This window comes from Fukomys damarensis, unplaced genomic scaffold, assembly GCF_012274545.1.
Source record: "Fukomys damarensis isolate Sample0158 unplaced genomic scaffold, DMR_v1.0_HiC HiC_scaffold_35, whole genome shotgun sequence".
NCBI lineage: Eukaryota > Metazoa > Chordata > Mammalia > Rodentia > Bathyergidae > Fukomys > Fukomys damarensis.
Genome location: NW_022900947.1, coordinates 53,399,339 through 53,416,098, shown reverse-complemented (window position 1 = coordinate 53,416,098; position 16,760 = coordinate 53,399,339). Strand labels below are relative to the sequence as shown.

Here is a 16,760-nt window from a genome sequence, read left to right as displayed (position 1 = left end):
TTTTTTTTTTTTTTTTTTTTTTTGGCATAAGGAAAGATTCCCCATATTCCTCTTGAACAATGACTGAGACCAAGGTGACCATGTGAAATCCTCAATGAAGCCACAAACTAGTCCATGCAGCTTGATTTGAGGATTTTCTCTTTCTTCTTTACCGCAGGACAAACTTTTGACGAATCACATTCCTCCATCATGTTATCCTGATACATGTGCCTATTATCAGTCCAAAGAACGTTTCTAACCTTCCCACATCCCGGACTGGTTCTCGACGGGATGGACGTCCTCTTGATCTGGGCTGAGAATGCATTCTTCTCTTGTGACGCATTTTATGAATGACCTGATACAAGTCAATACTTTCATCAGGGGGAAACAGAAGACAAAGCTGGGTTCCACATTCGAGTTCAATTTCCTAGAATAAGAAAGTAGCCATTTATAACAAAAAGAGACCTTTTAAAAATTCTGCATTTTCTTGATGTACAAGAGCAAAAGCTGACTCAGAGGATTTCTTCCCAACAATGACACATTTCAGTAAGCCTTCAGATTTATAAACATTTTCATGTACTTATATAAAGGGTAGAAACTTAAAATACATAAATGTAGTTACTTAAACCTCTAATAATCAGGGCCAGGGATTTAGCTCAGTGTCCACCACCTGCCTTGCAAGCACAAGGGCACAAGTTCAATCCCAGGTACCACAAAACAAAATAAAACAAAGCAAACAATAAAAGTCTAATAATCACCCTGGAAAATTAAAGGAATATTTCTTTATGGGAAATACAAAAATATTAAAACAAAATCATTCAGCTTGATATAGTATAACCAATATAAATGATTATGTGGCAACAACAGTAAGTCTGCTAAATCACAGAAATACTACAGTCATAAAAAAGGCAGATTAACCTATCAATTAATTGAATTTCATTTCCAATTAATATACCAGTATACATTAATTACAAAGTCATAGTACAACTTACCAATTTTAGAATTTGGTTTTGTTTTCAATCACCAACACTTTCACTTAATGAGGGAATGAAAATATTTTATTATTTCTGATTTAAAATTATATGTGGGAGCTATGAGCATCTAAGATTAGGTTTGGTTCAAACTACTATGTATTTTCAATTTCATTTGTACACTTTAAAACCTAATAGTGTATTTAAAGATACACAGATATATGTGTTATCTTTTCAGAGGTTACTTTCTACTCAGAAAACTCAGCAAAGATTGTAAATGGCATTTCTATAATACACATTTTATATAAAATGCAGAATGTATTAAATAGTGATAATATAAAGAAAAACCACTTCAAGCTATTTCTCTTTAATTATTTTCCCTTCTTTTACTAATAAAATCATTAGCTATACACAGTGGCACTATTCTATTAACTCAAACTATGGGATTGAAGTATGAGGATCCATCCCAACTTTGAGCCCAGCCTGGGCAACCCAGGAAGACCTTGTCTCAAGAAGTTAAAAAATGGCTACAGAAAAAGCTCACTGTGAAGGAAATGGGTTCAATCCTATGAACCAAACAATAAGTAACTCTCATTTAAAGCTAAATTTCAGTATTAGCTATCTTAAGAATCAGTCATAGCAACAGGAGTCATGTACTTCAAATATTATTTTCTCTTGACTTTTCATAATTCACTTTCTACAAGTGGTTTTTAGAATACCTTTCAACAAAGATCACTAGAACAGTTAAGTACATATGTTTTTACAAAGAATCACTCAGAATAACAAACCTGTCCATCACGTCCAATCTTTACTGGCTTATGTTCATTCCAAGGATTGGTGAGATGAGCTGACTTTGTGAAGGGTAATTCACGCCTAAATACAAATTAGTATTAATTATATTCTTGTGAATCACCATGTTAACCGTAATTTAAATGAAACAAAATGTAAAGCAAAAAAACCCTGAATAACACAGCTGCTCCCTGACTTATGATGGTTAGGTTGAAATAAAATTAGTAGTAAACTGAAAACATTGCAAGTCAAAAAAAGTATTTAAGCCTGTGTAGTGGTGTACCCAGCAACTCACAATGAGGCAGGAGGATCAAGAGTTCAAGGCCAGCGTATTAACTTAAAGAGATTCCCTGTCTCAAAATAAAATTTTTAAAATGGGACTGCAGATGTGGCTCAATAGTAAAGTGTTTTCCTAGTATGTGCCAGGCCCTGGTATTTTAAGATCGTCTCCTCCAAAACAGACAGAAAATATATTAATGTATTTAAAACATTCAATCTATCAAATACCAGAGATCACCAAGAGTACAATACAGTTTTTTCTAGTGATCATGTGGCTGACGGAGCTGCAGCTCATTGCGCAGCTCAGCAAGAGCACTGTCTGTAACTAATCTAAGAAAAGACCAACATTCAAAACTCCAGGTAAACTTTCTACTGAATGCCTAAACCTTTGTAAAATCAACAAAGTTGAGACATCTCAAGTTAGGGACCATTGGCAGAATGCCTAAGAATATGGACTTGAAGAAGTTTTAATGCATTGAATATCAAGTACCCTTCAGAATTGTTAGGTATTATAATATTGTACTTTAACAGAATCTGTGTCAAAAAATTAAAATTACAGTTTTCTTTTAAAACTATAGGCCAACCTAAAACTTACTTTAAAAAAATTAAAGCTCAGGGCTGGGGATTTAGCTCAGTGGGTTCCACCACCTACCTCGCAAGCACAAGGATGCAAGTTCGATCCCCGGTACCAAAAAAGCAAACAAAAAAATTAAAGCCCAAAGCTTTCTGCCCAAAATTTTGTATCCAATGTTAAGAGTCTCTACTGGGGTCTTTAATGCATATTGGTAAATACTGTAGATTCCCAACAAGTTAGTAAGACAGCCATTAAGTTAAAGAGGAGGCATATAAGAATTAAATAATCTACTAATAAACGAAACCCTTCTTCTACAATTAAGAAAAAAATTTCATTGCCAATATGAAAAGGTCAACACTAGTAACAAAATCTGTTGAAATCTATCTAAAAATAATTACTACCTCTTGAAGCCAAGAAAGCATCATCTCCCAAATATTGTACAATGGCACCCATAGTGTTTCTTTTTGCCTTTCAACTATACACACAAATGTCTATCACCTCGCTGCTAAAACAGTAATCACCATCTTGTTTCTCCAATAAACAGTAATCAATTTTTAATCTTTAAATTGAAACTAACGAATTATATAAAAACTCCAGAGGCAATACAGTACAAGGTTATCACCAACAGTCTTTTCATTCCACTAATTTTTCTTTATAGTGTTCTGTTCCTACATGGGCAATTATTTCTGTACATTACATTTACGAAACCATAATCCACTCATCTAATTTTCTCTTTAGGAAAATTTAGATGGCTTCCTATTTTTCCTACAGAAGGTAATAAGATACTTTTACATGTAGTTTTTTGCGACAGTAACAAATTACACACTATTGCCACTCTTACCTTGGCCTATGTGTGTTTAGTTCTTCATTATCCTGTAGTAAAAGTTTAGGCTGTCCCACATTACTAATCATTTTTGCCTTTTGTTCTTTACAGACTATTCTATGAAGTAATGAGGCTCCAACCCCATCATATATCTCTCAGTGGCTCGTTTCCATGCTGTAATTGTGCTGATGTGCTTTCCTGAGAATCACTTCTCCTTGCTTATTGTTAACCAACTCTTTCATCATCTTTAGAGTCAATTTACAGTTCAAAGAACTGATAGTCTTTCAGATAATATTAATTATCAATATGAAGTATATTTTCATGGATCATGAAAAGCTGAGCTAATTAGCTTTTTATTACCAATAGTGGCAATCAACTCAGCATTAAAAATAGTAAGATTATTTTTTCTTTTTAATAAACTTATAGTTTGGTCTTTATTATACATGTTTGCAGTACATGATTACATTTCTCATGGGGAACATATAAAGAAAATTATTTATATGTGCATAACTCACCTTAAGTTTATGTTCCTTCTCTTTGCCTAACTCCCCCCCTTCCATCTTTTGGTCCCCCTTCTTTCCCATTTGCAAAAGATCTACTCTCCTAGTATAACATCCATCTTTTGTTCCTTATTTATACTTTGTATTTCTCATGTAAGGAAACCACAAAATATTTAAGTTAGCATGTCTTACTTATTGTATTTAAGATTAGGGTGTCCATTTTCCTAAAAATGCAAATTTAGCCTTCTTTATGACAACATACTCCATTACATATAAATAATCTTCTTTACATGTCTACCTATCCACTCATTTCTTGGTAGGACATATAGGCCACTTCCAAGATTAGCTATTATAAATTGTGCTGCTAGACACGAGTATGCATATATCACTGTGATATCTAACTCTTTAGGGAAGATAATGACAAGGGGAATGAATAGTTAGTTCCTTGTCAGTGTTTATTACTGATACTTGAAAATGGCCAATCTTTTCAGAGTAAGATGAAATCTGTGTTAATTAACATTTCCTTAATGGCCGAAAATACTGTATATTTTTTCCATGTATTTACTGGCCATTTATAGCTTTTTGAGAATTACCTGTTCATTTCAGTTGTCTATTTTTTTAACTGGGCCTTTCACTTGGGTCTAGTTTTTTAATTCTTTCATATCCCACACATTAGTCTTTTGCCCAAGGAATAGTTGAAGAATATTTTTCCCATTCTTTAGGTTGTTTCTTCATTCTATAGGTTTTTCCCTTTGCTGTGCAGAATCTTTTTGACATAAAACCTTTTTTGATTTTTGATGTTACTTCTTGTGCAAATGGGGCTGTTTAGAAAGTTGTCTATACCCGTGTCTTCAACAATTTATTTTATGTTCCAGCAGGTTGTTTGTTTTAATGAGCTCTTTATTTTGATTAAAAATGGTTAAATCTGAATCCTACTTCAAAATCTCAACTAAGCACGTACTGCTAACTTCTCTAAGCAACACCCAACTGCTCACAACCAAATCAGTCATGCCCACACCTTTTAGTCAAAGAATGTTTATTATCCCACTCCACAGTAACTAAGTTATATTAAATTTACCTAGATATGATAAACATTCCAAGCAAGTAAAATACATAAAATTATCAAAATAGATCTTTGGATCCCAGATTGGATTATAAAGGAAATGACAAGACAATGTAAAGAATCTGTTGCTTTTTTACTTTTAATGCTTAAATTTCATGAACCAAAATCAGTCTGGGAATGGGGGTAGGGGAAAGTAAGTGTAAGAACTTCAAAAAACTAAACCACTACTGAGTTCTACTATTTTTCCGAGTTTGTAGCCAACTCAAAAGGAGAGTAAATTTATTTATTCTGAAATGTACAATTTACCTGCAAATCCAGTCAATTTTAAAGACACCACCCAGCATTTTCGCACTCATTCCTGCTGGAAGCACCCAGTGTATAGGAGACCCTCCATGGTGAGATTCTGAACAAAGTCTTGCAAAGCCTACAAGAATCAGAACACAAAATAATATGGAGATGACAATATCATGAATGTTTTATTTTAGTATATCCGTATTATTTTTATTCTTACCTTGGAATTTTCCGCTTTCCCTGACAGAAAATATTAAGATAACACTCCTTGCGGATCTAAATGCAAGATTTAACTTCTTCTCATTTACAGGCAGTGTGGACCATACACCCTATATAAGAACACAAATGAAAATTAACTGCAAATCCAGTTTAGTTTACAAAAGACAAAATGCTACAGATTTCAGTCTGTTTTAAAGTCTAGAAAGCTATAACGGAGATCTCATTTACCAGCTGTTAAAATAATGCAGGTGTAACATTAAAAAATTAATAAAAAATATGGATAAAATTACCAACTGCACAAAATCACTGGAGGGGATCGAATGTTAGAAGATGAAGCTCTATTTACAGAAACAAACTGCCTATGATTGTTTTCAAATCACAACCATTTGCTCTGGTGAAATATAAGCCATTTGAAGGTGAATCACAACTTGTATGTTTTTCTTTCAGAAAGAGTGTGCTCAATCTATAATTTAAAATGACTTTGTTACTAAAACCATAAATGAAAAGTTTTTGTCAAGATTCTAACATTTCTGAACTTTTTCTACTTAATTTCAAATTTTTGTGTAATCTAGAGCTAGGATATAGGTACTCATTCATGAGAAATATTTTAAATAGTTCTTCATCCAAGGCGGGGGGAAATAGATGATATGGTAAAGGCAGAGGCTCTAATTCAGCTCCAAACCATCTGCTCATATAAGCTACATCTTTTCCTTCACACTAAATACTTAATTACAAGACGCTGAATCCACATCAGCCAAGAACACATTACTATATGGGTTTTTAATGCCTTCATTTTGTGAAGTTTTAACTGTAATCCTTAAATCAAAAGACAAAGATAGTAACAGAAATACAGCTAGCAAAATATTTAACTTTACTTGAAGCATTCTGGTAATCAACTGAAATGTTATCAAATTTAAACCAAGAATTTAAAAATATTATAATACCTAGTATAACACACAAATGTATTTTTTTTTCTTTAAAGATCTTATAATATCCTACAACAACTAGATATATTTTCTATAAATTCTGGGGTAGGTCTTTAAAGTTAGCACCCTTCCCTTTTCTTTTAAGTCCATGCGACCCTACTTCTAAAAAAAATCTAAGAAACTTTCCACAAAACTAGTTCCTTTTCAAAAAGAGCTCAAAGTATGAAACAGCATCAATTAACACAGAAATTGATTAAGGAAAATTTTAATGGTACTAATACAATGTATGAGCAACTGGCTAGAGAAAAAAAAAATCAAGAGACAGAGATCTTTTTTACAATATAAACACTGATAGTTATGACTTCTAAAGTCATATTTACTTAAATTACTACTAAATTGCCTAACTGGCCACAGGCTAGGTCCTGAGTGGCAACTGGGCTACAGATCTTTAAAGCTTTAAAGAAAATCAACCTATCTTATGCTACTGTAGAAACTCAAGTCTACTTTGCCATTTAAACATTTCAAGATAAGGACAGTTTCAACAGAACTAATGCTAATACCTTAGCTTTGGCAAGAGACACATTTTCATGATTGTTACTCTTTATGAGGAAAAATCTTGCATCCTGAAGGACATATTTGAGTTTACTGGTTTGATCTGAAAAAAAGAAATCCAAATTGATTAACCACAGACCAGTACCACACAAAGCATATAAACTATACTGACAAACAGCCCTCCACAACCCAGCTAAACTTTTAAAACTCAACAATCACCCATTCAACCTAGAAAGCTAAGCACAACATATAATAAAGCAAAACTAAGAAAAGGCAACCAGCATTTTGCAACAAGGTTATTAATTCTAATTTAGTGATGTTCCGATCTATCAGATCCTCATATGAGAATAGTTACAAGTTTTATAGAGTTTTACCAGATTCATTTAATAATAGACTATTAAACTGTGTTTGGTATATTTACATACATATACACATTGTATCCAAAAAGTAAAATACTCAAACATCTGGTATTGTGCTAAAATATATGCAGAAAAAGTGGAGCATGGAGCTTTCTATTGAAGATCACCTTATTTTTTCCCTTAATGCAATATATCGGAACATTACTACATGATAACCAACTACTAATGGAGAACTAATAAAGCAAAATAAGGACTTTATGGAGCATGCAATGAAAACAATTTCAAATTTAAATGATACCTTTTCGGACAGCACGAACGGAAGATGATAATTTCTCATGCTTCTTTTCTGAACCTGTATTTAGCCAAAGTACATTTGTTCAGCTTGAGTTTTAATAGCGGTAAGACAAAATTTCTACAGTCTTGTCACATAAAATTACCATTCAAGACAAATTATTCTTCCTGGCGCACCCACACACAAAAAAATACTTCTCAATGTGTACGAGTGTTTTGTTTTTGGGTCATCTGAATTTTTTAAAAAATGTATTTGAACAGATTCCCACTCAGAAAACTAGTCACTGAATCATCATCTTCCAAGGGAGGAAAAAAAAGGTGAAAATTCCACTTAAGCAGTAACAGAACAGGATTAAAATAAGAAAAAGCTTAGTTTCCTCTAGAATTACTACATTGAACATGCCAAAAATCAGTACTAATGGACATCAACATTTTCACACTAAGCTACAGCCTCCACACTTTCTAAAGCAGATTACATTAGAATCAGTCAGATATGACCACAAATAAGTCAAATGACATTACCTGCATATGATTCTGATGCAGAGCTTCCACTCCTATCAAAAACAATTGGTGATATGCCTCTAGCTCTCTTCCTTTCCTTCTTCTTTTCATCTTACAAAAAAAAAAAAAAATCCAAAAAAAATTTTTTTTAAATTCCATGATATATACAAAGCCACAGGTATTCAATTAAGAATGTTCCATTATATATCTGTTTTTCACAACTCTTAAGCACTGGTAACTTTATTTCAGAATCCCCCAATTTCTCGGTATACCCTTTTAAACATATTGTTCAGAAACTAAGGTATTTTAATTTCAATAAATAAAAATAGAGATGCGAAGATGCCTGTAATCTCAGCACAGTGGGAGGCTGGATGATCTCAATTTCAAACCCATCCCCGGCAATTTAAGTAAGAATGTGTCTAAAATTTAAAATAAAAAGAGTCAGAGGATGTAGCTCACTCAGAAAGCCCTGGGTTCAAGCCCTAGTACCATTAAAAATAAATAAAAAGAATATATTGAGATATCAGGTACTTAATTGCTCTACACAGAAAGCCCTGAATAAAGTTTCCCAACAAGCGGAAGTCTGCAAAACATACATATTTTTTTCCAATAAATTTTACTAAGTCCTTTCTATGCACCTCATAGTACTATCTTAAGTTCTTTGATTCGTTTGCTTAAATTATGCTACCATCTTCATCAGAATTCCAATTTTGATTTTAACAACGTTTGATAAGCACCAGAACCCAGACTTTTCAACTGGAAAAACAAAAAAATAAAAATAAGCTAGCGATTCCCTTCTGTTGCCAATGCTTACTTTTATGTCTTCAATTCCATCCTCCTTAACCATTTCTTCACTAGATCATTTTGTTTACAGTATTTCCAAATTTAATTTAAAATTTATTCCTAAAATCTTAATGACAGTCTTTATTCACATAAGAAAGCTGGAAATATTCTATAGACAGAAAGTCTGTATTACCCAGCATTAAGAAACATTTCAAGTTTAATTTTTAACTTTATAAGTACATACATGAAAACCTAAAATTAAAACCAAGTTCTTCTCATTTTGATTATATGATGATATCCTCTTTTACCCTTCAGCTGGAAGGAATATGAAAGAGAAAATTCATGCTTTTATAAACAATGGAAAGCTGAAAAACAATCAAGTCATTACGTATACACCATCCTACTGTTATCATGACAGCCATTTAAAAAGGTGAATACCTGCCTTGCAAGCGCAAGGACCAGAGTTCAATCCCCGGTACAACAAAAATAAAAAAAAAAAAAGCTGAATAAATTATTTCCCTTAATCCTTAGAGCAAGTTCCTGAGATACTGACTTACATATGAGGAAATCACACATCAGCTAGCTGGCCAGGTTCCACAGCTGTTTAGTGGCAGAACAGAGACTCCAAGGTAGGTCTTGTGGCTTTAGAGTACAAGCGCTCAGCTATGTACTTTACTGAGCAAGAAAAGATATTTTATCACTACTCCTGAAAAGGGGAGTTCTAGTTCAAACTACTTTTTGGGTTTTCTTTGTTGTTGTTGGGGGTCCCTATCTTTCTTTCCAAAGTTATGTTTAATTTCTTTCTCCTTGGATTTTTCCTTTCTAAAGTCCAAGCACTATGAATTGATCAGCTTAAGGGTTACACATGTCTTGTTGATGTTTAAAAAGTTTATTGTATGGTTGAAAGTAATGAAAGCGATCTCTCAACTTTCACTACTCTTCCAACTATTACTCTCAGGTCAAAAGAATAATGAAAACCACTGAACAAAACTTCATCAAGCAGTATGATGCTTTCCCAAGTTACTAAATATTCCAAAACCAAAAAAATAACTTCTAGAGCTTGTAAAACTTACAATATTGAAACTAAACAGCAACCTCTTGTATTCTGAAAACTTTTATTTCCTTATCAAGGAGTTCAAACTTCACTCAATTTTTCTTTCACTTCATGATGAAAATTTGTTTTGAGACAGAATCTAGTTATATAGTTCAGGCCGGCCATGAACTCACTATTGTAAGCCCAGGCTGGCCTCAAATAGGCAATCTTCTTGCCTCAGTCTCCCAAGTGCTGGGATTACAGGCATGTATCACCATGCCCGGCGGACAATATTTTATGAGAAAAATAATCTCCCACATATTAAATACAGTGTATGGTTTCTAAAGGAGGCTCCACATAAGGGGTTTTCTAAGGAAATATTTTCTTTAATAAGGAAAATAAGGGTTTCATTTATTATAAAGGTCAACTTCACATCTTTTCCACAAAAGTATAATCCTATACTCTCCTGGAGTCATCTAGGAGTTTGATAAAAATGCAAACTATTTTCAGATCCTTTCCATTTATACAAGTACCCATGACTTACCACAAACATTTCGGGACTAAAAAATATTATTCCTAACAGAAACACCTCCCCCCCCAAAATAAATTCCTGTAACAACATATTCCCCACTCCTCCATATGGTTTCATACACAAATGAACATTCACTGTCCACCATAACTGAACATTCATTTATATTACCAATGCATTTTTATTTCCTATCCATGATAAATTATAAAAGACCTATCTCATTTATTTACAAAAAGCATGATGGGAGAAAAGATTCTGTAAATTTTGATATCATACCCAACTACTCATCTATTTAAACCCTTTTACATTCTTCAAAAATGTCTAAACTCTCAAACCTACACTCTAGTGAACAAATGGTTGAAAGAACTTAAACTATCACTAGCAAATAGCTAGCCATTAGCTTTATCATGTATATAGTATCAACATATTTACCATACTGAGATTCTATACAACAAAACTATTTCAAAAGAATATTTGTATTCTAACGCTACGTAAATTCTGCTTACATAGCACATCTGATAGCATCTTGACATAACACAAAAATGAGACTATAATCTCCACTAAGAGGCCAGGCATCTGTAAATTTCCTTACTGCTCCTATCAAACCCACTGAAAGGCCCCTGAACTAGTGACTGCAACTGGACTTACAGTTGGGTCTCATGGCTAGGGATAAAGAGGTAGGACAGGTGGTATTGAAGAGATGACTAATCCAAGATGGCTCTTAATCTTTCTACAAGAATCTTATAATCCTTTCCATCTTGTAAACTGACAACTCAGAATTCCATAGACCCTGCCTGTCTCATGTCAGTCAACTGACAGATACAGAAGTAGAAAGAAAGTTTGTGTTCCCAAGGAAAAGAGAAGTTGTCTGGGTCTGCTGCTGCATGATGGAGATCTAGGGGCATTCTACCAAGGAAATGTTGTACTACCTAGTGGAAAGTTTCCATGTAAGTAAGTACACTTCAAGAACACTGCTTAAATAAGCTATTGTGGACTACATAAAAGTCTAAGAAACAACAACTTTAAAACTTGAAATATGCTTCCATGTAGAGAAAACAACTGGACTTAAGCTAATTTCTAAGAAGTTAATCTGTAGCCTGGAAATCCCTTTACCAAAACACTATGCAAATTTACTCAAAATTTCACAACTGTATTTAAGACTCAACAGCATATAATTAACTATGAATATCACAAAATCATCCTATTAATATCCCCTAATGTCTCAATATTTTTATACTTCAATTTAAACATATTCAAAAAGAAAACCAAGTCTCACACACACACACACACACACACACACACACACACACACAGAGCAAGAAAAACTCTGACATATAAAAAGTACTACCTGATCCATCTGTTCCTGAACCAGACCTGACAGATCCATCCGTGAAGGAAACAGATTCAGAACCAGAGTCACTGGCCTCACTTCGAGTGTCATAATCATTTCCCTCCTCCTTCTGGTCTCTCTCATCTTGTTCATATTCTTCTTCCTCTTCTTCCTCCTCCTCTTCCTCTTCCTCCTCCTCTTCCTCTTCCTCTCCCTCATCTACCTCCTCCTCTTCCTCTGCATCTTCTTCCACCTCCTCTTCTTCCTCTACATCTTCCTCCACTCCTTCCTCCTCATTCTCAGTGTTGTTGCCTTGCTCATCAGAAGAACCACTGCTGCCAGTCTCATGATCAGAGCCATATTCTTCAGAGTTCACTTCTTCCTTGGATGACTGGCTGGATCTGCTTGCACGTCTATCAACTTCTAGCCCAATTCTCTGATATTTAAAGAAAAAGGGAATCAGCAGTCATAATAGACAAAGTCAAGATGAATAAATAGTTCTAAAGCCTCAAAAAGAACTGCTTTCTGTTTTATATCTGCAATAATATTTACTACCTCGGAAACATCTGGTGTAGGAGATTTGGCCCTCCTCTCAGGATCCCTTTTCCTTAGACAAGTTTTCTCAGGCTGACTCTTATAAGGTTCTCGGGAGGCACTGCTTGACAGACGAATTTTCCGATCAGCATCTAGACGCTTGTTTCTTTCAGATCTTTGATATTCCTCACTTTTATATTCTGCAACTGGCTTTCCTTTTGTACTAACAATTCTTTTGTTATTGCTAACAGATGAGCTTAGTGGCTTAGAAATCAACTGTCTGGAATGGACAGAAGGCTTCTGTCGCTTGGCATCAGTAGATTCCATCCGGTCACTTTTTCTTTTTGATCCTATAAAACACAATTTAAAAAGATATATAAAAATATTTATAGTATTCTTTTAAATTCAAAGATTTACAGGTAACAAGAATCAGAAGAAAAGCCTCATTTCTTTATCTTCTACACTATTTTTATCCTACATCTAATCGAAAAGAAAATTCAAATTTCAGCTACTAAAGTAAATCTATATTTCTGAGAAATTTCATGTATTTAAAAAATACTCATATGCAATAAAGTATCTTACATAAAACTATCACATGGCTTTGTTACTAATCTCCAAGTACAAAAGCAGTGATTTTTCTGAAGAAACTGAATCTCTTATTTTCACTGTTATTTTTTATAAAAATAATAGAATTCAACATACATACCCTTTTTCTCGTTTTTATCTTGTTCACTCTCTGGATTATAGAGTTCATCATCCTGTTCTGGAACTTCAGTTAAAATATCATCTAGAACATTAAGTTCTCCATCTGCAAACAAATTTAAAAATTAAGTAGGAAGAAAGTAATATTAAACATTTATTTTTGAGTAATTAGGAAATCATACAATCCCCTGGGCATGGTGGCACATGTCTGTAATCCAGCACTCTGAGAGGCTAAAGCAGGAAGATCTCAAATTTGAGTCCAGCCTTAGGTTCAATTGTCAGTACCACAGGAAGTTGGCAGAAAAGGAGGAAGGTAAGAGGGAAGGAAGGAATGACCCAACCAGTCAACCATCATCTTCAAAGAGATATTTTGGGATCAAGGCACAAAATTAATTCCTACCAAAAAAAGGAATATATAGCCTGTAAGGTATGAAAAGATGGTAGACAACAGCTTAGTCAAATAAAGTTTACATCACCAATAAAAATTTCTAATTAGGGAGTATTTGAAAATTACTACGCCTGGATTGGGCTAATGATTGATTGATTTCTTTGGGTGGTGTGGTATGAACTTATCTGTTCTTTATGTTTTTTTCTGAAATTAATACAGTATTGAAAGTTGTATTTTTATTAGGAAAAAAAGATGTTACTGAGTTGGGTGTGGTGGGGCCTTCCTGTAACGCCAGCTTTAGGCAGGCTGAGGCAGAACTGTGAGTTGCAGGCCAGTCTGGTCTATACAGCAGAATGCCATCACAAAACAACAAAACAGAGTCACTAAAGGTTAAGATACATCAAACAAAAGGGCTTCTCTTATCTGGATTCCCATTTGCAATAAATGAAAGTCTCCCAAAATCTGAACAGCAGCAAATACCATTTAGAATACATGATAAATTAAAAATAAAAGGGGTTTTAATCTTTAGAAGTATTAAATTCCAACTTAGATACTGCTTGCAATTTTGGAAAGCACCTACAAACTTGAATTCAAGATAATAAACATTAACTAATGCTTATTTAATAAACATCACTTTAACATTTTAGTGCTTTTACATCAATCATATAGGCACATCATATAAAAATAAGGTAGGTTTTATTATCTATTAGTTTACAGGTTAAAAACAAAAACAAAAACAAAAACAAAAACAGAAGCAGGCTAAGGATGCAGGTCAGCAGGAGTACACTTATCCAGCATGTCTGAAGCCTAGCACTGGAAAAATAAATGAAGTGGATATAGAAGCTCAAAAGTTCAAAGTGACCAAATACACTTGTTCAGTACAGATGGATTTCAGTCTGGAGTTCAGGCTTTCTAAACCTACAGTCACTTAGATTTGGAACTTTAAACACACTTTAAAGCATAAAGGATGCAATAAGATAGAAAATAGAAATGCAATAAGATAGAAAAGGTCATATGTATTAAATTAACTAATCCCTATTTGATGATACATGTAGTTTTATTCATATTACAGTCCATGATATCAATAAGCTAAGCATGTGGATTTCTCACAAACTAGCAAGCTAAATGCTAACAAATTTGATCCATGGCTTGTTTTAGTATGGCCTGCAATTTGTACGAATGGTTTTTATATTTTTAAGGTGTTTAGAAAATTATAAAATGTTGTGTCTCTTTAAGACTGCCTGGATGTTACTTTGTCCCACAACTGAAACCACTTATTCACTGAAAAAAGATGTATGTGGGAAATAGTTCTGGAAGTCAAGAAGTTTAAACTATCCCTTCAGAGTTAGGTACTGGGTAAATGCCAGGCTTCCTGAGCTCATTTTATTTCCCTGAGTAAAATGAATTAAGAATAAAAATATCAGGGCTGGGAATTTGGCTCAGTGGCACCACACCTGTTTCGTAAATGCAAGGTCCTAAGTTTGACTCCTGGTACAAAAAAAAAGGGGGGGATCAATATTTGGGAAAGTAAAAGAAGGGCAATTAACTAAATCTTCTAAAAAGTGTTTTAATCTATAAGCCCTTCCTTATCACTATTAGATTATAATAAATTTTATCCACCTCAACCATTTTCTGGTTAATGACTAGGGCACATGTTAAAAATCACAAAATAAAATCCTCTTCAGTAGATCTATATTCATGTCCTAATTATCTATTGCCAAATAAGATATCAATCCAAAACTTGGTACTTAAAAGAGAATAAATCATTTTTTCATTATTGCTAATGGTTCTGGGGACCAAGTAGGGTCTCCTCTCTTCTGGTTGATATCTGGAGCTAAAAGCATCTTAAGACTAGTATGTGGATGGTACTTAAGCTGGAGATTAAAAGCCACTAGGGCTTCCTTAGCCATTTTTCCTATGGTCACTCTCCTTTATGGTAGCTTCAGGGTAGGAATTCTTTTGGAAAGAAATCTCTTTAAAAAAGTAAGGTAATATTCACTTGGTCTAGACTAATTTTCCTTAAACTACTTTAAATCACTTTCATTTTCCTGAAATTTAACATCACTGATATGGCATATAAAGAAGTATCAGTACATTCAATTACTTTGAAATACTTTGACAGCATCACACCAGTCGAATAATATTAACAGTAAAATGAACCTGTTAGTTAGCAATGTCAGTTCAAGAAAAGTTCTGTAAACAACATGCACGTATTGTAATTCTAATTACTAATGGGATAAAGAACATTTCTGGATGCCTACAAAGAAAACTGTACAGATGTTAAAAATTTTAAAATCTCAAACTTTCAAAATTGAGATGTCATAAGATTGATTTTTTTTTTTCAGGAAGTACAATAAATTAGCTCAGTGCTTGATTAAATAGTATCTCCACCTAGAACTAAAACTAAATCTCAAGGCCAGGGATTTAAGCCTAGTGGCACTATGCCTGCTTCACAAAGTCCTGAGTTCAACCTCCATTATGGGGGGAGGCAGACCTTATTCATAGAATTAAACTTCAAATCTTTTGAAATTACACACTAGCTCATATAACAGAATAAAACTAGCTACTGGATGTTTTTTAAGAACTCCAAAAATTTATTATAAAAACTCATTTTTTGTTTAAAAACTACCAATAGCAATCAGTCCAGATTCTCACCTGAAAACCACCAGCTGGGGCAGCCAAGACACTGTTAGGATATAGAGAAGGCAACATGCCAAAGCTTTGCATGAGACAATCTGGGTTTATGCTTGGTAAATTAGTGCTTTTCAGTTGTACTGTATGAACACAGAACATGCTTGCACTTTATTTTTTAACATACTACTTCTGTGCCTACACAATAACTATCTGCCTGACTCTAAAAATGCATATCTGCAATCTCTGAATAAAACTGGCACAAAACAATTCCAAGTAAACTGAAGCCTCAGCTCCACAGATACTGAGGCGCAAGGACACTAAACTCGTTTTAGCATATAGTCATGCAATAAGGAGGATACATTTAAAGATATGTGTAACTGGGCAATTTTGTTATCCTGTAAATACTGTGAACAGCTTTCACAGACTTGAGTGGCTAGGCAATATAAATCTGATGCAACAATCCTCAGATATGTAATATGTCGCCCACTGCTAATTGAAACATTGTTACTTTATCACTGTACTTTTTGAAGACATAGGCAAGATAATAGGGACAATCCCAATCCACTGCAGTATACTGGTTGTGCTGAGAGGATGCAGTGCTGTCAGTTTCCAAATGTTTAAATTCCATTCCCAAACCAGAATTTTTATTTGAAATTATCTGACTTTAACATGTTGCTGAATTAAAAAAAAAAAAAAAAAAAAAAAAAAAA

The 16,760-nt window shown here is 33.8% G+C and overlaps 1 protein-coding gene across 1 annotated transcript in view; it reads right to left on the bottom strand.

Annotated features, from left to right (window-relative positions):
* Ythdc1 (YTH domain containing 1) overlaps positions 1 to 16,760 on the bottom strand; it is a 28,574-nt gene that overhangs the window by 9,311 nt on the left and 2,503 nt on the right. The window contains exons 2-11 of the mRNA XM_010611192.3: positions 13,033 to 13,134; positions 12,348 to 12,676; positions 11,811 to 12,228; positions 8,139 to 8,228; positions 7,624 to 7,677; positions 6,975 to 7,069; positions 5,490 to 5,598; positions 5,285 to 5,402; positions 1,739 to 1,823; positions 240 to 406 (exon numbers count right to left, since the gene is read on the bottom strand). Of these exons, the coding sequence (XP_010609494.1) occupies positions 240 to 406; positions 1,739 to 1,823; positions 5,285 to 5,402; positions 5,490 to 5,598; positions 6,975 to 7,069; positions 7,624 to 7,677; positions 8,139 to 8,228; positions 11,811 to 12,228; positions 12,348 to 12,676; positions 13,033 to 13,134 (1,567 nt within the window). The remainder of the gene's footprint in view (positions 1 to 239; positions 407 to 1,738; positions 1,824 to 5,284; positions 5,403 to 5,489; positions 5,599 to 6,974; positions 7,070 to 7,623; positions 7,678 to 8,138; positions 8,229 to 11,810; positions 12,229 to 12,347; positions 12,677 to 13,032; positions 13,135 to 16,760) is intronic.